This window comes from Manis javanica, chromosome 1 (assembly GCF_040802235.1).
Source record: "Manis javanica isolate MJ-LG chromosome 1, MJ_LKY, whole genome shotgun sequence".
Taxonomy (NCBI): domain Eukaryota; kingdom Metazoa; phylum Chordata; class Mammalia; order Pholidota; family Manidae; genus Manis; species Manis javanica.
In genome coordinates this window covers 109,433,120-109,457,445 of record NC_133156.1, presented here as the reverse complement: position 1 = coordinate 109,457,445, position 24,326 = coordinate 109,433,120, and the positions used below count along the sequence as shown (strand labels likewise).

General features: G+C 34.4%; 1 protein-coding gene across 11 annotated transcripts in view; it reads right to left on the bottom strand.

Annotated features, from left to right (window-relative positions):
- SLC38A9 (solute carrier family 38 member 9) overlaps positions 1–24,326 on the bottom strand; it is an 85,498-nt gene that overhangs the window by 16,984 nt on the left and 44,188 nt on the right. For all 11 annotated transcript variants that reach the window (XR_001854785.3, XM_017671095.3, XM_073236218.1 and 8 more), the window contains 4 exons: positions 23,398–23,457; positions 20,707–20,901; positions 18,339–18,446; positions 5,427–5,533 (listed from right to left, as the gene is read on the bottom strand). Coding sequence is in view for 10 of the 11 variants with exons in the window: in XM_017671095.3 (XP_017526584.3) it covers positions 5,427–5,533; positions 18,339–18,446; positions 20,707–20,901; positions 23,398–23,457 (470 nt within the window). In the remaining variant the exon portion in view is untranslated. The remainder of the gene's footprint in view (positions 1–5,426; positions 5,534–18,338; positions 18,447–20,706; positions 20,902–23,397; positions 23,458–24,326) is intronic.

Sequence of the window (24,326 nt, the reverse complement as noted above, 5' to 3'; positions counted from 1 at the left end):
GAAAATCAAGCAATACATGGAGACAAAAGAAAACAAAAAATTCAATAATTCAAAATTTGCTGGATGCCACAAAAGCAGTTCTCAGAAGAAAGTACACAGCAACACAGGCCTACTCTGAGAAACAAGAACAAACCCAAATAAATAGTCTAAATTCATAAAAGAGAAACTAGAAAAAGAAGAACAAATGAAACCCAAAGTTAGTAGAAGGAGGGACATAATAAAGATCAGAGCAGAAATAAATAAAATAGAGTAGAATAAAATAGAAAAAAAATCAATGAAATCAAGAGCTAGTTCTTTGAGAACATAAACAACAAACCCCTAAGCAGGAAGACTTATTAAGAAAAAAGAAACAGGACACAAATAAACAAAATAAGAAACAAAAAAGGAATAGTTACAACTGACACCACAGAAATACAAAAACTTACCAGAGAATTCTATGAAACATTATATGTCAAAACTGGACCACCTAGAAGAAATGGCCAAATTTCTAGAAAAGTACAACGTTCTAAGACTGACCCAGGAAGAAACAGAAAATCTGAACAGACCAATTACCAGCAATGAAATTGAATTGGTAATCAAAAAACTCCCAAGAAACAAAAGTTCAGGACCAGAGTGCTTCACTGCTGAATTCTATCAAACATTTAAAGAAGAGTTAATACCCATCCTTCTTAAAATATTCCAAAAAGAAGAAGAGGAGGGAATACTTCCAAACTCATTCTATGATTACCTCAACATAATAAAGGCCATATACAATAAACCTGCAGCTAACCTCATATTCAATGATAAAAAGCTAAAAGCTTTTCCTCTAAGACCAGGAAACAGACAGGATGTCCATGCACCCCACTTTTATTCAACATAGTACTGGAGGTCCTAGCCACAGCAATCAGGCAAGATAAAAGGCATCCAAGTTGGTAAGGAAGAAATAAAACTGTCACTATTTGCAGATGACATGATACTATACATAGAAAACCATAAAGACTCCACCAAAAAACTATTAAAGCTAATACTGGATTCAGCAAAGTTACAGGATACAAAATTAATACACAGATATCTGTTGTGTTCTTATACACTAACAATGAATTAGCAGAAAGAGAAAAAACAATTCCAACTTACAACTGTATCAAAAAGAATAAAATACCTAAGAATAAACCTAACCAAGGAGATGAAAGACCTGTACTCTGAAAACTATAAGACACTCATGAGAAAAATTAAAGAAGACACAAATAAATGGAAATCTATCCCATGCTCATGGATACTGAGAATTAATATTGTCAAAATGGCCATCCTGCCCAAGGCAATTTACAGATTCAATGCCATCCCTATCAAAATACGAACAGCATTCTTCAATGAACTAGAGCAAATAATCCTAAAATCATATGGAACCACAGAAGACCCTGAATAGTCAAAGTAATTCTGAGAAAGAAGAGCAAACCTGGGAGGATTCGGAGCTCTGGCTTCAAGCTATACTATACAAAGCTACAGTAATCAAAACAGTATGGTACTGGCATGAGAACAGACCCATAGATCAATAACAGAATAGAGAGCCCAGATATAAACTTATACATATATGGTCAATTAATATATGATAAAGGAGCCATGAATATCCAAAGGGGAAAAGACAGCCTCTTCAATAACTGGTTTGAGAAAACTGGAAAGCTATATACAAAAGAATGAAACTGGAGTACTGTCTAACTCCATAAACAAAAGCAAACTCAAAATGGGTCAAAGACTTAAATGTAAGACACAGAAGCATACAAATCTTAGAAGAAAACATAGGCAAAAAATCTCTTGAACACAAGCATGAGACATTTTTTTCTGAACATATCCCTGGACAAGGAAAAAAAAATAAAAAATGAAAAAGCGAGACTACATCAAACTAAAACCTTTGTACAAAGGACACCATCTACAGAAAAAAAAGGCAGCCTACAGTATGGGAGAATATATTTGTAAATGATTTATCTGATAAGGAATTAACATTCAAAATACATAAAGAACTTATATAACTCAATACTAAAAAAAAAATAACCCAATAAAAAATGGGCTGAGCACCTGAACATTTTTCCAAAGAAGAAATATAGATGGCTAACAGGCACATGAAAAAAAATGCTCCATGTTCCTAATCATCAGGAAAATGCAAATAAAACACAATGAGTTATCATTTCACACCATTCAGAATGGCCCCTATCCAAAAGACAAGAAATATAAAGTTGTTGGTGATGATGTAGAGAAAAGGGAACTCTCCTACACTGCTGGTGGGAATGTCAACTGGTGCAGCCACATGGAAAGCAGCATGGAGGTTCCTAAGAAAACTAAAAAAAGAAATACCATATGACCCAGTAACTCCCCTTATATGAATTTCCCAAAAAATCCCCATAATTTCTGAGTTGAAAAGATAAATGCACCCCTATTTACTGATACATTGTTTACAATAGCCAAGATATGGACAAAACCAAAGTGCTCATCAATAGGCGAATGGATAAAGAAGATGTGGTACATATACACAGTGGAATATTAATCAGCTATAAAAAAGAAAGAAATTCTGCCACTTGCAACAACATGGATGGACCCAGGGGGTACTATGCTAAGTGAAATAAGCCAGGTGGAGAAGGACAGATACCAAATGATTTCACTTACTTGTGGAGTATTAAAACAAAACAAAATGAACAAAATAACAGTGGACTTATATACACTGAGAAGTGACTGGTGGAGAAGGGGTTGGAATGGGTAGGTAGGGAAGGGGAGGGGGATAAAAATTCTCATTCATAATATAAGTTATTCACAGGGATGGTAGTACAGCACAGAGAACATAACCAATGATTCTGTAACATCTTTCTATGTTGACAGTAGTTACACTAGTTGGGGTGAGGATTTAATAATGTGGGTAACTGGTGAACCATTGTGTTGTACAGCTGAAATCAATATAAGATTGTATATCAACTATACTTCAATTAAAAAAGAAAAGAAAAGTATACAACCTGAAAAAAAAAAAGAATGGCTATATGGCCCTTATTGTCAAATAGTAAGTTCATTAAGAGAAATTTTTTCTCAACTTGAACATTGAAAAATTTCTCTCCACAGTCATTGTATAAACGATGGTGAGCAACTGACAAAGAACATCCCAATTATAGCTCTTCTAAAACAATGAAGCAGTGGTCTAATCCATGGTTTTCTTGTTATGAATCCTTGGTGAAAAGCCAATTTTAACATTAAAACCTAGTGCAGTGATGAGAGAAAAGAGAAAGGAAGAATTGATGTGGTTCAGTTATGTATTTGTCTGGGTATCTAACTTATTAACATCATAGGGAGAAATTTTGGAGATGAGTTAATATGTTCTCATTACAAAACAAGTTTAAAGGCACCATAAACAATTTGAATAGGAATATATTCTCTCTGTTGACAGAAATATCCACAGTCTGTAAATGTTGAGAGAAAGGGTAAGAATAGTAGAGAAACTAAAAATTGTAGTTCCTACTGTATGCCAGAGAATGTTAAATATGTTCCCATTTTATAGGTATTAAATAGTGCTATTTTTACACATGAAGAAAATGAAGTTTGAAGGTCACCAAGTTAGGAAGTTTGGGAAGCTAGATTTACTCATTTCCAACTCCACTGTACTGTGGTAGTATGCCAGGTACTATGTCAGATGCATGTTACCAGGTAGCAGTGAAGATGAAAACAGAAGAGCTTAATTTATATTCTTGTCCTAATTTGAGAGCTAACCTTCTTCTACTTTGAAATATTTTTGCTTTCATAATGACTGCTAAACATTATTTGAGCCTTCTCAGAATCCCCAGGCACAGTGAACTCTTTCTTCCTTTGTATTTTGGAAAATTATATAGACTATTAGAGATTCATCATGATTTTGTTTATTTAAAAATATTTTTGTCTTCATAATAACTGCCAAACATTATTTGAAGCCTTCTTAGAACCCCTAGGCACAGAGAACACCTTCTTCCTTTGTATGTCAGTAACAACTGTATACACTATTAGAGCTTCATCATGATTTTTGTTTACATGGTTAAAAGCTATTGAGATAAAAATCTGCAGACAAGGCCACAAATAACTGGCTTCTGCTTGCTTTTCATTTAGTTTTCTCTTCTCTTTTTCAGTGTCTTAAAGTAGAAGTTATTGAGCTGAGATCTTTCTTTTTTTTTAATATAGGTGTTTACAGCTATAAATTTTCCTCTAAGCCCTGCTTTAGCTGCATTCTTTAAGTTCTGGTATGTTGTATCTTCATTTTCAGTCATTTCAAAGTTTTTCTAACTTTTTTCATGATTTCTTCTTTGACCCATTGATTATTTAGGAGTATATTGTTTAATTTTTACATATTTGTCAACTTCCCAAATTTCTTTCTGTTGCTGATGTATGTCTAATTTCACTGTAATCAAATAACATACTTGGTATGAGTTCAATTTTTATAATTTATTGAGACTGGTTCAAAGACCCAGCATATGGTCTACCTTGGTAAATGTTCCATGTGCATTTTAAAAGAACGTATATTTTGTTGTTGTTTGAGAGAAGGCTTTTATAAATGTCAGTTAGGTCAAGTAGGTTGATGATGCTTTTCATGTTTTCTATATCCTTACTATTTTCTATTTGTTCTATCAACTAATGAGGGGTGATGAAATACCCAATTATAATTGTGGGTTTGTCTACTTTTCCCTTCAGTTTTGACAGTTGCTACTTCATTTATTTTGAAGCTCTGGGTGCACATATTTGGGATTATTATGTCTTCTTGATGAATTGATCACTAAAGATCATTAGGTAATGTTTGTCTTTATCTTTTGCAGTAACCTTTATTCTGAAGTCTACTTTACCTATATTAAAACACCCACTTTATCTTTCTTATGTTTAGTGTCTACATGACACTAAATAGTGTCTATTTCAAGTAAGTTTCACGTAGATAGCATACAGTCAGATTTTAGTTTTTTAATGACAATATCTTTTAGTTGCAGCACTGATATCATTTATATTTAATATAATTATCAGTAAGATTTGGTTTAAGTCTATTATCTTGCTATTGTTTCCTGTCTGTCTCCTCTTTCTCTGTTTGCTTCTTCCTGTTTTTTAGATCACTTGGGCATTTTTAAAGATTTTATCCCCATATTGGCTACTTGCTATACTTTATATTTTTTAGTGGGGGCTTGTCAAACTATTGCCTATGGGTGAAATCAAGCTGACCATTTGTTTTGTAAATGATTTTTTCTTGAAACACAGCCACCAACCATTTGTTTATGTAATGTCTATGGCTAATTTCATGTTACAACAGTAGAGTTGAGTAGCTGTAACACAGACCACATGGCCCATAACACCCAAAATACTTAGTCTCTGAGTCTTAACAGAAAAAGTTTCCTGACCATTGCTATGGTTTAAATTGAAAAATTAAGCTCCAGTAGCAAAAGCCAGTTCTTCAGATAATTACTCACATTGTTTTCTTGGTTCTTATTGTTCTTCAAGAGTGTGATAATACAATTATGAATAAAAAAAGCAAGGGTCAGCACTCCAGTCAGCTGTGGGAACTGAAATCTTATCTCTAGGAGAAAAAGAGAGGGAGGAAACCCACATTAACATTGACAACTAGAAAATGAATATTTAGTAGCCCAAAGTTGATTAATAAAAATCAGTTGTTTCTGTTTTGTCTAGGAATAAGAATATTAAAATATCTTTACAAAGTTTCCCAAGGCTATCATTAGGCTTCAGCAAAGTAACTGAAAAGGAATTTTAAAATGACTACTCTGTGAGGGTACTTTATGTCAGTTATTCCTGTTTGAGGTCACACAACTAGTATGTGACAGAGCAAGATTCAAATTCAGGGTCTGTCTGACTCTAAAGTTCTTCCTCTTCTAACACTTGAATTTGCCAGAGAAGTACCTTTAGAAAAGGAATCAGGGAAGGGAGAACTGGTCATTTAAAATTATTGAATGGTAAATCTAAAATCATTGCTTAAAAATACTGGAAAAAAATGTCTATGTAGATGAGAATGGTTAAACTATGACACAGCTATTTACTGGTACACACTATATAAGAATAGTGTTTAGAGCAAGAGTTTATGCTATGCCAAGTGTTTATGATCCAAATAGTATGTACAGTAAGACTTTTATTTTCCAATGTGTGTGTGTGTGTATGGGATTTATTTAAAGTAACCACCTACCTTACCACTTACAGTCTAAGTTTTCTACAATAAATATAAAGTTACTTTGATTATAAGAATAATAAAATAACATATGATTTAAAAGCACTGCCAGTTTCTGCCTTTGAGGTCTGCCAATACAAAAATGAAAAAAATTGCTATTATGGAGAATAAGGTGATGATTTACTTGTGCTGAATCCAGGCAAAGTAGGTGGCAAAGTGGAGAAAACCCATCTCAGGGGATTCCTTAGTGTAAAAATAGGAATGAGAAAAGAAAGTCCACTGACTTTTTGCCATAATATTCTATGAAAAGAAGTGAGGACTAAGAATCAAGTATTAGCTTTAAAAGATATCAGGAAGTAAGAAAACAAAAGTTATATGCTTTTTTTTTCTATTAAGTTTTTTGTTTGTTAGCTTTCATCTGAATTTTTATCTGTGGAAGCAATTTATTCTTTGGAAGTGTATTTTTCTTAGGAAAATGCCCCTCTTTTCTACATATAATCATTAAAAATTTTCACATTTCAGCAATAAAATGTGGGGGCAGGTCTCAGTTCTGTTAAAAAAAAACCCTCTCAATAAATTGTGAAAAGAAGGACACTTTAACAAGAAAAAGGCTGATCACCACAGATAACAGTCAGCATTATACTCATATGATTGTAATGAGGCACCATTTTTTGGAAAGATGACAAAACTATTATTTACATATGACCTTATTATTTGCAGATATTCTTTGCAGAGAAACAACTGACTCTTTACTAAGAATTCAGTCATCAAATTACAAAGAAGAGAGCAAGAGAGGCAGAAAAAACAAAAGAATTACAAAATAACCAAAAGGCAATTATCAAAATGGCAACAGTAAGTCCATATTTATCAACAATTTCTTAAAATGTAAATGGACTAAATTCTTCAATTAAAAGACAGAGTGGCTGAATGGATTCAAAACACCAGACCTGGATAGATGCTACCTAGAAGAAAATCATTTGAGCTTAAGGACACACAAAGACTGAAAATGAAGGGATGAAAAAAGATATTCCATGAAAATGGAAAGAAAAAGAAAGCAGGGCCATACTTATATCAGACAAAATAGACTTTAAGCCAAAGACTGTAACAAGTGACTGTAACAAACAGTCAAAGCAATTGAGAAAGAAGAACAAAGTTGGAGGCATTGTGCATCCCAATTTCAAACTATACTACAAAACTATAATACCCAAAACAGTATGGTTCTGGAAAAAAAACAAGACACATTGATCAATGTAGCTTAATAAGAGTCCAGAAAAAACCCAAAAATATATAGTCAGTTAATTTATAACAGAGTAGCCAAGCATATACAATAGAGAAAGAATGGTCTCTTCAAATGGAAATGGCAAAAGTGGATAGCAAAGAGTGAAACTGGTCTCCTTTCTTATGCCATATACAAAAATCAACTCAAAATGGATTAAATACTTGAATGTAAGATCTGAAACCATAAAGGTCCTATAAGAAAACAGGGTTAAGTTCCTTGACATTGGTCTTGGCAGTGATTTTTTTAAATTTGACAACAAAAGCAAAAATAAACAAGTGGAACTATATCAAACTAAAAGGTTTTTGCACAAGGAAAACATTAATGCAATGAAAATGCAACCTACAGAATGGGAGAAAATATTTGCAAATCATTTATCTGATAAGGGGTTAATACCCAAAATATGTAAATCAACTCATACAACTCAAATAAACACCCAAATAAACAATGGGTGGAGGAACTAGATAGACATTTTTCCAAAGAAGACATACAAATGATCAACAGGTACCTGTAAAGTTGCTCAACATCACTAATCATCAGGGGAATGCAAATTAAAACCACAATGAAATATCACCTTGCACTGGTTAGAATGACTATCATCAAAAAGACAAGAGATAACAAGTGTTGGCCAGTACCAGAAGAAAAGGGAACCCTTGTCACTGTTGGTGGGAACAGAAATTGGCAAGACTAAGGCAAACAGTATGGAGGCTGCTCAAAAATTTAAAATAGAACTACCATATGATCCAGCAATCCTACTTCTAGGTTGATATCCAAAGGAAATGAAAGCAGATCTCAAAGAGATACATACATTCCTATGTTTATTGCAGCATTATTCACAATAGCCAAGATATAGAATAACTTAAGTGTCTGTCAATGGATGAACAGACTAAGATATACACAACCACATAATGGAATATTATTCAGCCAAGAGAATAAAGAAAATCCTGTCATTTGTAACTATCTGGATAGACCTTGAGGGAATTATGCTAAGTGAAGTAAGTCAGACGGAAAAAGACAAATAGTATATGATATCATTTATATGTGGAATCTAAAAAAGCTGAATTAATAAAAACAGAGACCAGAATGCTGAGTACCAGAGGCTGGGAAGGTGGAGGAAATGCGGAGATGTTGATCAAAGAGTACAAACTTCCAGTTATAAGATGAGCAAGTTCTGGGGATCTAATGTGCAGCATGGTGATTATAATTAATAATAATACTGTATTATGCACTTGAAAGTTGCTAAGAGAGTGAATCCTAAATGTTGTCTTCAAACACACACACAAAAAATGGCAATTACATGATGGAGGTGTTAGCTCATGCTATGGTGGTAACTGTTTTGCAATATATAAGTGTATCGAGCCAACACGTTGCATACCTTAAACTTACACAATGTTATATGTCAAGTGTATCTCAATAAAGCTGGAGGGAGGTAAGAGTTCAAAGTAGGTAGCTATAAAGAAAAAATATTTATAAAAAATCAACATCTTTCTTATATGCCTGCAATAACGATTGGAAAATATAAAGACAAAGGATCCTATTCACAGTAACAAAATGGACATACATATTATTACATATTGTTAAAGTTATTTCTAGGCCAGAACTAGGAATAACTTTAATATTAACACACCAAATTTATATTAAAACATTATAAAACTTTACTGTGGCAGCAACAGAAGTGTACTACTCAGATCGCCTTTCATGTGAGAACCAGACACAGGGCATGCAGGTATCTGACAGCCTCCAGCTGCAGCCCCTTTGGGATCTGCTGACCTGTTTCAGCAAAAGTCACACTCTCCCTGGGCAGCTCCTGGCCAATGACTGACCACAGAAGGATATGAGGGTGTGATCACTTTTGCCCAGTCCTGGAGTCCTCTGCAGGCAATCTTTGTCAGAGCCTCACACTGGGTTGGCTAAGACTTTCTTATTCTATTCCTATGTAATCATCCTCCTTTATTTTCTTTTGCAGGTGTGAGACATGTGGTGGTCTGATGTAGCCACCTACTCCTGCTCACTCTCCTCCCTTTCGTAAGTGCTCCACCAATAAATTTCTTGCATTTCTAACTTCATTTTGGTGGCTGCTTCCTGGAGAACTGAAACTCACACAGTTGGTACTAAACATGGTCTAAGGAAGCAGGCAGTGAGTTGGGATCTGGGCCCTGGATCACTCATCATTTGAATGATATTTTCAACAGTGCTTTAGCAATATCCCAAGGTTCTTATAGTGCTTTTATTAAAATTGCTTTTCTATATATTCTGTTAATTAATAGAGTGAATAAATGAAGCTATAGCACCTCTGATGTCAATTTATTTTTTTATTTTTGTATTTGACTGTAGCAGCTCCATTATGAATCCTATTTTTAGACAGGGAATTATAGGACTACTCTTTCTCTATCCTACTGAATTTCATAGAACCCTATCTTCTAGTTCAGCCAACCCCAAATAAGGTGGAAAGAAAGTCTCATACCCAGCCAGAGAGTTATTTTTAGTTTAAAATAGAAGACTCTTCATGATCTGGCCTTTGCCTCTCTATTCTTATCTCCTATCACCTTCCCAACAAGTATTCTTTCACTCCAGACATCTGAATTCTTGTAATTTCCTAAATGGGTCATGTTATCTCAACCCTTAACTGTTGCTAAAACATGCTGTTCCCTCTACCTGGCATACAACCCTTCTTTGAATTCTTCATTGAAAGAACTCCTTTTGGCCCATCAAACATTCACTATTTGGAACCCTTCTGTGATTCCTAATTCTTATTTACATTCCTCCGTACTACTAGGTCCTTATGTATATCTTTGTACCATGATCATTAATTCACAAATTGAATTATAGTCTTAGTGCTCAACAACATGCTCCTGGAACAGCAGTGAGCCATGCCTTTTTTGACAATGTATGCACGGTACATAATCAGAGGCATACACTTATTTTCAAAATAAAGGACTCTCACCCATGGAAGTGGTCAAAATTCTACTTTAAATTGTACTTTAGAATGACTTTGCTTTTTGCAAAATTGTTTTTAGATTTCAGTAAGATCACTTCAATTTAGCTGATTTTCTGATCTCTCAAAGCAATCAATCTCTATTACCCCTAAGATGCCTTGTGAAGCAACTGTTAGTTGACCCTTTTCCAAGGCAGGTATCACTGTTGTTTCTAACTTGTCAGAGTGAGTAAATATCCAGCTTTTTCCAATTAGCCAACAAAAATTGTCTCTGAAAACCTGAGATTATATTCTCAGCATTATTTAGATATAATTCACATACATTTCACCTACTTAAAGCACGCAATTAAGAAGTTTTTAGTATGTTCACAGAGTGTATCACCACCATAGTACTTTATCCCTTTCTGTTACCAAGTAATATTCCGTTGTATGTATATGCCACATTTATATATCCATTCATCAGCGATGGAAATTCACATTGCTTCCACTTTTTTGACTATTATGAATAATGCTGCTATGAACTTGCATGTACAAATTTTTGTAGGAAAACAGGCCTTTTCAAAGAACCCAGACATTTAATCCATGATCACTGCATAGTTAAACAGATTCTTTCCTTTACAAAGTGGTTTTAAAGAAGCCCCAAACTTCCAATTACTTTCAAACTGCCCACTTTATTTCTTTAAGAAGGCATCTTAAGAAAGGAAGTAAGCTAAGGGGGGAAGTTAATTGCAATAAACTAATCTGACAAAGGACTTAATCTAGAATGTATAAAGAACTCCTATAAATCTACAAGAAAAAAGAGACAGAAAAATGGTCAAAAGTCTTGAAGAGGCACTTAACAAAAGAGGAAATCCAAATTGCCAATGAACATACAAAAATGTTAACTTGATTAGCCATCAGGGAAATGCAACCTAAAACCACAGTATCGCTACATATCCATAAGAAAGGCAAGATAAAAAAGAGAAAAACACAGGTGTTGGTGAAGAGGTGGAGCAACTAGAACACTCAAACACTGCTGGTGGGACCTAAATTAGTACAATTATTTTGGAAAGCTGTTTGGCAATATGTACTAAAGCAAAATATATGTATATTGTTGACCTTGCTGCAAGGTCCACTTCTAGGTTTATGCTCAAGAGAAAGAAAGCAACTGTATGTTTGCCAAAAGATACGTACAAGAATAAAGAGTGCTGCAATGAATATGATAGTCAAAAACTGAAGACTATTCAGATGCCCCCAGCAGTAGAAGATAAACAGGCTGTAGTACAGTTATACAATGAAATACTACTGAGAAAGAACAAACTGCAAAAACACACAACAAAATGGATCAATATCACAATATAATGTTGACTGGAAGAAGCCAGACACAAAATAACACATATTGTATATTCATTCCATTTATATTGTTAAAAATACAAGCAAAATTAGCCATTAGGGTTGGAAGTTAGAAAAATGGTTATCCTTGCTGTGTTCAGTTTATGAAAATTAATCTTTTTATACTTGCTTGTGCACTTTTGTGTATGCTATATTTCAAAAAAAAGTTTAAAAGCAAAACAAAAAATGATGGGGCATACACGTAAAACATAAGAGAGAAATTCCGTTATATTCAGAGGCATTAACTATCAATGAGTGGTAAAATGTAGTCTGTTCCTAATGGAAAGTGAATAACAGAACTATTTAAAGCATATGTGGTTTGAAAATTATTTTTTTCTGGTTGCAGAGGAACAGTGCTGCTATCAAATGGTAAATCATGCCATAGTCCTTGAGAATCAATGTCTAAAGTCTTTCTCAAATGAGTATGAAGCATTTAAAAAAATGTAATCCTAATTGCAGTCTTCAATGTGTCCTAATTGTTGAAAGTTAAATAGTATATATTATATGGCTAACAAAAACCAGCATTCTCTTCCTTTATACCTCCAATCCTGAATCTTGTTTCCTAGAGGCAACTGATTTTAACTCTTCTATTTATATTTGGCATATTTTAAATTTATAGTCTAGCTTATTTTTAAGTAATACACCTATATTCTTTTCCTTTCCTTTTAAATTTTATCCTTGTATATCCTTGACCTTGCTGCAAGGTCCACTTCTAGGTTTATGCTCAAGAGAAAGCAACCGTATGTTCACCAAAAGATATGTAAAAGAATGTAGAGTGCTGCAATGAACATGACAGTCAAAAACTGAAGACTATTCAGATGCCCCCAACAAATTTTAGACATGATCCATTGTTTTCTATCAAAGGACTTTAGTACTTCTATGTTGCTATTACCAGTCACACTTTCCCATCTCCTATCCCTCCTACATAATCATTAAGTATAATTTTGCATTTTGTAAAATCAATACTCAATGTTTCAGTTTTTATGATTATCATGTAATATTCATAGTTAAGCCATGGAAGGTACTATTACATTCTCTTTCTTATAAATAAGTACTTTTGTTGACCTGTTTTTCTGGAAGTAATATTGACTTTTTCCTTTTTGGTTGTCTAATTTTGTAGTTAACACTAATTTTTCCCCAAACTCTCCAAAGAATGGTAAAACTCCACTCTATCTATACAACACATTAAAGAATCTTTTCCATGTAATTTTTATTCTCAGAAAAAGTGCCTCTGGGGGCGTCAACTTGCTGTCATCTGGGATGGCTTCATAGCTGTTTCCTAGGATATCCCTTCACCATCACAATGGGAATTTCCTGATTTACTACTTCTTTTTGGTGGTGCACATTTTGAAGGTTTTTCATGAGAAAGAGTGTATGGAAGGTAAAATTTTGTGCCTTTACATTCTAAAAATATCTTTATTGTACTCTAACACTTGAATGAGAATATGGTGGGATTTAAAATTTTAGGTTAGAATAACTTTGAGATCTTTGATGACACTTTCACTGTCTTCTAGCTTTCAGAGTTGTTAAAAAGTCTGATACTATTCTGATTCCAGACCTTTTGTATAGATCTTTGTCCTTGGAAGCCTCTGGGTTTTCTCCTTATCGTTGGTATTGTGAAAATTTTCTGAGATGCTTTGCTGTGGGTCTTGTTCATGGTGCCGGGCACTTTGGGCCCTTTTACATCTAGATATCAAGATAGAAACTTATCTTCTTCAGTTCTGGGGAAAGTTCTTAAATTTTTTCTTTGATAATTTCATCTTTTTTTCTCTTCTCTACTGAACTATTTTTCATTGGATATTAGGCTACCTGTATTAATTCTCTGATTTTCTTCTCTCTCCTATTTTTCCTTCCTTTCTCCCTCCCTAGATCCCTCCCTCCCTCCAGTCCCTCTTTCCTTCCCTTGCTTCTTTCTTTCCATCCATCTGTTCATTCATCCATCCATCCATCCATCCATCCATCCATCCATGATTTCTAATATACTTTTTGGGAAGTTAGCTTTATCTTCCAAATTTTCTTTGAATTCTTAATTTCTATTATATTTTTGACTTCCCAAACTAAACTCCCTCCTTCTTCTTTGGCACCCAAAAACTGTTTCATGGATATAGCACTGTCTTTTGCCACTTTGAGGATATTATTTGTTAGAAGTTTTCTTTCGTTTCCTCAGTCTCCTTTCTCTTCAAGTTCCTTCTTATCCTTCCCTGTTTCATTTTCATGTAAGAGACTGTCCACGAATAGCTAGTGATCTTTGTTTGTATTTAGAAGTGAAGTACTAAAAAAATGTTAATGTAGTAGACATCTAAATGGTCCGATACAAGGAAGGTGTCTGCCTTTTCTTTGGCAAAAGCCAAATATCTGAGAATTTAGGTCTTTCCTTTTGGGCTTGTCAGTTTCTCCAGGGGAGAATCCTCCATTATCCTATGCTGGCAGCATTTGGGGAGCCGAGGAGTAAAGAAGAGAGAATTAGAGGGGTATAGGACGGGAGCATATAGTCTTATCATGTAGCACATATACTTTCACTTAATCCTCATTTTCACACTGGAACCTTATTCCTACGCTTTATTGTACAGGCCTGACAAACTAAATTCAGAGCCTGTCTCATTCAGTTTGTCTCTTGCTAGGTTCAAGAGGGAAAGGGGCATTATATCTAACTTTTCCTGATATAAACTTCCAGGGAATTCTTCCATTTTAAGCCCTTACCCTTACCCTTGCTTTCAGACTTACCCAAATGCCTCCAAATGCTGAGGGTTCTAAGAATTCTGAAGCTCAAACTGGCTTCCTTTGTGGTGGATTCCCTCTCAACAGATACTTACATTTCAGCTTTCTCTGCTTTGTTGTCAGTTATCAACCATCAGATTTCCAGCTTCTAAAAAGCTGTGGCTATCTTTTGTTTGCTATTATATCTTCTGTAGTGTCTCTCTGTGTTTGATTTTTAACTTTATTTCTCTACTATTGTTTTAATGGGATTTAGGAGGGAGTAGAGGCAAACACATTCATTCAACAATTGTTTATTGAGCACTCACTATGTGCAAGGAAGTACAGGCTTTGCGAATACAATAGTGATAGAGAAGTATAAAAAGGAAAACCAAAGAACATCCCTTTTCGCAGAGAGCTAATATTCTGTTAAGGGAGACAGATATACAGGTAAAAAGATGAATACAGGTATTCCTTACCATCTGAACTTTCACTGTCTGAATGCAAGAACCAAGTAGATTTGGAAACATTTTTTAACAAAATCCCTTGTTATTTTGACTTCTGCTACCTTCTATCTGAAACTCAGGAACTAAGTAGGTTAGAATAGGTATCCCTAATATTCCAACTCATTATCAGAATCAGGAACTTGATAGATTTCAATAACTAGAGAAAAGATTTGGTGGTGGTGAGAACTCTAAAGAGAAGTAAGGCATAAGGAGGAAATGGAGTAGACAGGAAGCTTGGGAAAACCTCTCTAGATACTAACCATGTAGATAACTGGGAAAAGACAAGAGCATTTCATGTACAGGGAATAGTAAGTACAAAAGATTCAGAGCTAGGAGGTGCTTTGTGTTCTTGTGGAACAGCAAAGTGGTAGGGGATGAAATCAGAGAGGAAGCCAGGGCCTGTGGACTTTGATCAAAGCCTGCTTTATTCTGAATGAGATGGGAAACCATTAGAGGCTTTTGAAGATTGTGTTTTAAAAATGTCACTGAGGTTGCTAGGTGTAGAACAGGCTACAGAGGGAGAGACAAGAGTGAAAAACAGTGAAACTAGTTAAGGGGCTACTACAATAATCCAGGTGAGAGAGTAGTAGCTTGACATAGCTCTTTTTGGTGGAAATGGTAAGAAGCAGTCAGATTCTCAATTCATTTTTAAAGTAGAGCTGACATGCTTTGCCAATGTTGGGGTAGGGGTGGAGAGAACAGTCTAGTATGACTCCAAAGTTTTTGAACTGAGCAAGTGGAAAACTGGAGCTACCATTTTCTGAGATAGAGAAGCCTGGGAGAAGAGCAGGTTAACAAGTTGGTGGGATGGGGGTGGATGAGAAAGGAAACAGCTACAGTTGACCCTTGAACAACATGGGTTTAAACTGTGAGGGTCCACTTTTATGTGGATTTTAAATAAATACATTGGAAAATTTTTTTGAGATTTGCAACAATCTGAAAAACTTCTTTTCTCTACTTAACTTTATTATAAGAATACAGTATGTAATACATATATATTATAAACACATATAATACAAATATGTGTTAATTGATTATTTATGTTATCAGCAAGGCTTCTGGTGAACAGTAGGCTGTTAGCAAAATTTTGGGGGAGCTAAAAGTTATACACGAATTTTTGACTGTACAGGAGCCCAGCACCCCTAACTCTTGTGCTGTTCAAGGGTCAACTGTATTTGATTTTTGTAAATTTATGTTTGAGATACCTAGTGGAGATGTACAAGGAGCAGGTAGACACATGAGTATGGATTTCAGTGAAGAGATCTGGGCTAGGGATATGAAACTGGGACTAATCACCACATAGACAATACATAAAGCCAGGTGACTAGATGGCATCACTTAGGGACCAGAGGTAGAGACAGAAGAGGTTTGAGTACTAAACTCCTCAATGATGGAGAGATAACTCCAACACTTAAAGGTCAGAAATATGAGAAGGAACAGCTATGTTGAAGATTCAAGAGAGAATAGGGTTTTAGAAGTTACGTGTTTTAAGATGGAAGGAGTAACCAAATGTGCCCCATCATGCTGACAGGTTAAGTAAAAAGAGATGTGAGAACTGGTCAAAAAGTAAGAGTCATTTAATTATTAGTGGAGTGACTGGGGCTAAAGCCTAGCGGAAGTGGGTTCATGGCAAAATGGAGGAAGTAGAGACAATGAGCACAGACAACTTTTACAAAGATTTTTTCTTTAAAGGGAAGCAATAGCTACAGAGGAATTGGGGTCACATTAATTTTTGTATTTAGATGGGAGATAGGCTTTTACACAGGTAGGACTAGTTCAGTAAAAGAAAAATGTGATGTTGCATATAAAAAAAAGAAATAACTGCAAAAGTAAAGTCCTTGTGTAGGAAGGAAAGGATAGGGTGAAATACATGAATAGGTTTTTTTTCTCATTATTTTTCCAATTACCTGGGAAGAATAGTGATGGGGTCTACTGCACTGAAAAAGAAATTTTTAGAAACAAAAATTTAATCAGAACTACATAAACAAACTACAAGTTTACGTGAGTTCTTCATCAGTGAGGAACATACCCTCCAAAGTTCTCTGATTCTTAATTAGCCTTTACTAAACAGATTTATACATATTTTTATTCTTGACAAATTCTTCAATCAAAATAAAGTAATTAATTTCAGGACCATAAATATTAACACAAGCTTTTTTTAGTCCCCATGATTTGCCCTTCATATTATTTAGATATGATTAGATAGCTTAGGTTAATATCTATATCAATATGGTCCCTTTTCTATCTTCTAAATATTTATACTTTCACTTTCCCTCATATTTATCTCATGTACATGATGAGCAGAAACTTTTATCAACAAGAATCTTGATATAAATCAATATGGACCTAATTTTAGAAAACAATACCTATTTTTATCATTCAGTGAAAGAACTAGCTTAAAGATGTCATTTTCATCAGTGACCAATTTTAAATACAATCTGGGAAACAAGGATGCCTTCAAGTCCCAGTACTTTCTTTATCTTAAATTTACACTGACTTTTAGTCTTTTTGGGCTGCTAACAGAAATAAAAAAAATCAAAGCTAATGCAGCCAGATCATCTGAAAACACGTAACTGTGGTAACGTAACAATGTCCACTGACCACCAACTCAGTAAACCTGGAAAGCCCAGGATACAGTAACAAAAGAAACAAACGGATTGGTAGACAACTATAACTGCAGACTTCAGTGAGTGACACCAGATACAGAATAGAGACTTAAAATTCTAGACTCCTGATTCAACAGTTGAAGAATGGAAAGAAAGCAGTTTTTCTAAACTAACAACAGAATTTTGAACTACTTTCTCCCTATTAGTTTTCAGATACTAGTATAAGAGTCACTTCCATTTTCTCTTCTGTCCCCTCATTTAGATTATCCATTCATTTGCTTCATGGTGCTTTTATTATGTCCCAAATCCTCTAAATTTGGGTGAGACTCAAGAAATTGCCCAGTTATAACCATGAGGAAAAAGAAGGAGGGAGAAAACATTTAATCATCATCATTTTAATTAGCCTAAAAAAAATGTTAAAGAAAAAAACCGGTAAGGGGAACAACGATGTTAATGAGCAGTATTATCCACATACATTAATCACTGACCATGTTCTAAGTGTCTGAAATTCTAGGGGTATGTTTTCTCAGAAAATTCTAGGGAATAAGCTCTTGACTTTTTCAACTGCACTGTAACTTCAATGAACTTCAACTCCCAAAAGGCAAAGAAAGACAAAGGGCCCTGGTCACCCCTGACTGCAAGAAAAACAAAGTAATTTCAACTGTATTCCTGTTTTTAGTTTAACAATGTTAATAAAAATGCTAATCAAAAAAATACTATTACTTGTTTTATTTTAGAATAGCAATAGTTAATACTAGTAAACTATTATATCATATTATTATAATTTATTAATTTTTATTTGGTCACAACAGCTCACCTGGTACAAAAAATTCTGTTGGCATATACCAATGAAATTCCAAATGAAATCCCAAACGAATAGCCTTTAAGGTGACAAGGAAAATCAAATAGAGAACGGACACTGTGCCTGCGGGGAAAAATTCAGAAACCATTTATCATCTTTGCATGTTACAGGCTATTTTAAAATCAAGCTTTTGCTTCTACAGTCTTATCAAAGTTTGGAAAATTGTTACTTTCATTGATTATACCAATTAAAACCCAAGTAGGATCTAAAAAACAGAAACAAGCTGTTTGAATTTTCAGAAAACAAAGCAGAAAACACATAGTAGGCCTAAAAAGAACCGAAGGAAGGTAGCTCAGATATTGCTGAATGCATAACTGACTTATTTATGAGCTGAGTTTAACGGAGGACACATGCAGGGTCCATTACAAAACTGAAGGTTGTATAGGAGGAAAAGCCCTATTCTTTGTATTGGAATTATTAGAGACATCCAATAAGTTGTAAAAGTCTGACACAACATTTAGTGTAAGACGATACGAAATAAAAGTAGTGCATGTGGATCATAAACTGATTTGAGAAAGGTGATAAACCAAATAAATAATCATGGACAATCTCCTCTAGTATTTAGATGAGGCTTTGACTGGGTTTTACTACTTGAAAGAAGAGAGGGAATGCGAACTCAACAGTCCAAGCGGTTTATTGCTGAACCTAAGAGGGACCACTCTGTCCTGGCCAGCAGAACAAAGGAAAAAGAGAGTCTCTAACAGGTCAAGAGGCTTTTTATGGCCAGGGCTTTGGCGGGCTCTTTGAGGGGAGGGGTGGGGAAAAGTGAGCTGTGGCTTGCTGCTGTGTCCTCTGGAGGATGCTTGTAGCCTAAGTAAGATGAAACTTAGGTCTCTCTGAGATGGTGGGTGGGCTTATTCAAAGGGTGGTATTCAGGTCCGGATTCTATCACTACTTATTAGATGGAAAGATTCCAGATGACATTCACAGGTATTATACACAGGGTAAAGTGGGCATTCTGAATTTTTTTGTAGTCTAAAAGTCAGAGGATTATTCCTTTTAAGGAATTAAGTCCAGTCATTATGGAGTACTGTCAGAAAATATGGGAAGTTTTCCAGAGGAATTAGATGCTAATTTCTTTTAAGAAGCTATAATTTATTTAAAAAAGTAAAAGTACCTGAAAAAAATCAAAAGCAGAATATCCTTAAGGAGGAGGAGAATAATCTGGTTAGAAATCTGGTGATTGTTCTGCCCAATTGAGCAAATTTTTCTATAAGTTTATATGCATAATTTTAAAGATCTGTTCCGTAGGAAAGTCGGCAAGCAAATCAGGAAACCACAAATGAGCTATATAAGCTGTACTGTGGGTTTGGAGATGAGCTCATTCAAAAAGAATGAAAACAAGAGGCCAAAGCTTATATAACCACAACTCTTGATATTCTGTGTGTCTGTGGCAGTCTTAGGAGTAAATCCTGTTGTGAGGCAGAGAAGTATGGAGAATTACCCTTACCTTCTCTTTTTGTCTTCTATAAACCTAAAAGCCTTATCCCTGATGTGATGAGTAATCTAATTATTTTACACTCTATGCTGCCTACCAGATCAGGTCTGCAGGGAAGAGGAGAAATCCTAAGGTGTATTTGGGGTTATCAATTCTTTCTGCACGATATCCTTGTCTTCAGTTAAACTGATCTGAGCTTTCACTGGGGGTTCCTTTTGCTATCTTAGACATGGTGTTATAGAAGAAGACAGGATCAAAACACCCCTTTAATAATTCAGAAATTCCTGAAATTTCTTCAGTGATTTCAGAAACTTCTGAAAAATGGGGCTCACAGAAAGAAGTCTGTTCTTTTAAGGAGGCAATAGTGTTCCAGGAAAGAAAAAGTCTTGAGAGAAATAAAAAGGAGAATAAAGCTAAGGAACTTGAGCTAGAGAATGACATCCCAGGTTCAAAATCAGGTGATAATTCTGTGCTATATACTCTTAAATAGAAACCATAGGAAAAATATTCCATTCCCTCCCTCAGTCAGTTCTAATGTTTCCACACCTTAGAACTGAGAATTCCTATAAAACTCACTTTGATTTCCCCTCCTGAAATCTTAGTCTATTTCTTCTAGTTGTACCCTTAGAGGAAATGAGGAACAGACAAAATAGGAAAGCCATAATTCATCTTTAAAAAAGGGGGGACTTGGACTTGAAATGGTCATCTACATTTTTCTCTGTGCCAAACTCCATAAAGAGCACAAAAAAATCAGAGTAACATACAAGTGAACAAATTAAACATAGATGAACAGGCCTGAAAGGCAACTCTCCTGTCAGACCGTATTTCCACAGAATCCAGCATATATTCTACTAAACAGAGGCTCTGTAACATAGTGTGACTTACCGAGGACATTAAATTTTGAAAAAAATGAAGGAGATCTGAAATTGAGCAGGGGCAGGAGGAGCACTATGAGGTACAAGGGCACCGTGTTGGACTTACTCCACCACTTTTCAAACTGTTGGAGTCCCGTGTTATTGGTGGAGAAAATCACAGAGCCATTGTCAGGATGGCCGCCAGCCCCGGCACTTGGACAAATGACTGCAATAGGAAAGCATTAGTTAAGAGGCCAAAGGAACAGACCACAACTGTCCCTAGAGCCTGACAGGTATCAACCTCAGCTTCTACCATGAGTTCTTACTTTCTCCTTTCTGGGAAAAAACAAAGGGTTATATTTAGATATGGCAGGAATCTTTTACTTACAAATAATTAAAGGTGGGGAATTCTTAAGAAACTTTTGAGGTTTACCCTTAATTTCTACTGGAAACTATAAAATTATCTCACCAACTATACTTTGGTTCCATTCCAGAGAAAAAAATATTGGGCTGAATGGTATTTGATCTTATTTATACAATAATATAAAATATATCACTCAGGGTAACTGTTGTGATAATAATCCATACAAACACCAATAAACAGTAATCTTCTAACAATCAAAAAAAAGTGGATATCATTGAATTAGTTGCTATGTTACTGCAAAACCTAATCATTGTTTATAGCTTAAGAATCTTGAATTCCAAAAATCTGGAGTAATTCTCTTGGAAGTTTATCATACTTTCTAGCAGCTTAAGAGAGCCCAGATGATATACAGAGAACAAGGAAATAAGTAAAATGTGTTTTTCCTAAAACAGATATACGAAGAGCAATTTCTTCTGTTAGTAGACAGACTACAGATCATCCCTACTGTGTTTCTAATTTCTTAACAGTACTTTTGCTAACAATCAGCTCTTTGCAAAGAAATCAATGCTGGTGAAAAATAGTCATACTGAGCAACAATCATACTCAGCACTAGTCAAAGAGAAAGTGATATATTCATTTGTTAAGTTCTGTTTTCAATTTTATTCTCTGTTCATTATTTGGCATGCCACAAAGGCAGTTTTCTTCCTCCTTCTTTCTTAGTCAGCATTTTAACATGTACTTTTTTCTTCAATGCTCTGGACAGAAGTGAATTAACTTGAATCTTTCTTATGCTAATGATTAGAGTGGTAAAGAGTACAGGCTATGGCAGTGAATTGACTGGATAATGAACCTGACTCTGTCACTTAAGAGGTAACTTGGGGCATGTCACTAACTTCTCTGGATTTGGTTTTTGTATCAAGAAAGTGGATCTAAAAGTATCTTCCTAATAACAGTTGCTATAAAACATTCAGAATAATGCCTGGACAGAGTAAGTATACAATAAATATCTATAATTTTTTACACTAATTGAGATGGTTTGTTTTCATACTCTACTATTTCATATTGTTCATAATAAACAGAAGAATCAAGAAGTACTAGTATCAACATAAGATACCACTACAAAAAGTAAACTACTTTGCTGATAGGGTTTTCTCCAAATTATCAGTGTAACTGTGGTATTTGTGAACTCAACAACAAACTAATTCCCTACTGAAGAAATCCCAATAGATATTAATAAACTAGTTTCATGAATTAGTACCAGAACAGCTATCTATAGTAAAATGAATTTCTCTTTTAAGAAAGGATGGTATTTGGGTCTTTCAAAATTCTGAGGTAAGGGATAGGGTACAAAAGATTTATTTTAAAATTATATTAGATATTTTAATGTAATTATTCAAAGGTGTATGTGTGTTCACAGACATAAAAGCTGGCACTTCACTCACTCATTTCCTATTACTAACAAAAGGCACGTTAATCAGTTTAATACGGAGCACTCATTTTCTATTACTAAAAAAAGACATGTCAATCAGTTTAATAAGGAGCAAAGAAAGACACTAAATGCTTCAAGACAGGGCAGACTTCTGTCTGTTCATTTTATTCCCAGAGCCTAGAACAGTCCTTAACAGGCTTAAATATATATTGAATGAATCGTTCTTTTGGTGATCAAAGTGTACGTCCATCAAAATGATATCAATTTAGTATCTCTGAAACTTAAATACATGAAAGCTTGAGGTGATAATCAAGGTTAACCACATAACTGTTAAAAAGGTTACATTAGTTTTTACATTCATTTTCCCTGTGATTGCCATACTGGATAAAACCAAAGGCCACAAAGGTTTATTTTTAATAAATAAATTAATAAAGGAAAGTTTAATAAGAAGTTAAGTTTTTTTTGCTAAACCTTCAATTAATTTTTTCATATTTACTAATCTCTGTTCATTATTAGGATACAGATTTGTGTATCTTAATATTAGGAACTAAACAATAAATATCTAAAACAAAGTTAACAAACTGAGAACTATGCTTCTAGACTTCCAAAACAATTGGCAGTGATACATGTTCTTGAAAATATGTATTCATTATTCATAGGTACATATATTTGCTAAAAATGTAAGCTGTAACTGTGAGTTGCATAATATCAACTAAATATTGTTTACCTCACATTAACACAACCTTTTGTGGGCTTTTTTTTTTAAACACACTGATTGCCAACAATTAGCAATTGGCTTACTTAACATAAAGATGATGATTTTGCATTAATCATTCACCTAAAATAAAGTCAGAGGTTCTAACTTAAATCCTTTCAAAGCAAGGTAGGGAATAAAGAAAGAAGCTAACTTTAAATTCCAAACTACTTACCTGGGTTGCTATCATTGGTACTCAGTATAGTGTCGGTGTCATTAATCTGATGGATAAAATCTAAAAATTAAGGAAAAAACATAGTTTAACACTGAATAAAAGATGCTAATTGATCACCCTATAAAGCCTTTTATCTATAAAAGTCTCTTCAGATCTACTGTGTTCTGAAGAGACTTTTATAGATAAAAGGCTTTATAGGGTGATCAATTATCTAGTACACTTAACCAAGACAGCATCAGTGTTAACATAGCTTCACCTTCTAGCTTTACTTACAGGACTAAGGTCACTGGCTTCACCAGCCCACTGTGGAAAAATTATATAGGAATGAGGATTAAAAAAAATCTACCCAAAAGCTGAAGTTAGTTAAACCCCCAGAATAATGTGTAAAATTTTTTCCCCTATACTCACATTAATTTATATTAGTTCCATATTATACAGAGTAAAGTTCTAAAGTCTGAAGAATGAGAAAACCAACACTCCTAATAGCCAAACTTATCTGGAAAATCACAAAGTTTTGACAGAGTACATGATTTTATAGATGGAAGACTATAGAGTAATTATTGCTCACAGGTACCACTAAGTTACACTAAAGGAAGTAGCCAAGTAAAAAGTATATGTAGATATCTAAGCATTCATATCATTCTACAGTGAATGACAGGATGGGTAGAGAATGTGTTTTCTTGCTAGCCTGAGGGAATCTGTTTTATTCTTTTAGATGTTAACCTTTTAAAATCTTAGTAAGCATTAATAAAAGTGTTTGATGTGAAACTTAAAGGATATGATACAATATGTTGATCAGCTTTTAAGGTTAAAATAAATTAAGCATGTGAATTATTCACCTCCATTGCATGTACGTTTCTCAAGATAAAATAAAAGAAGTAATTTAGTGTCCCAGGTGTTAAGACTGGGAGTTAGGAATCTTTATGTTA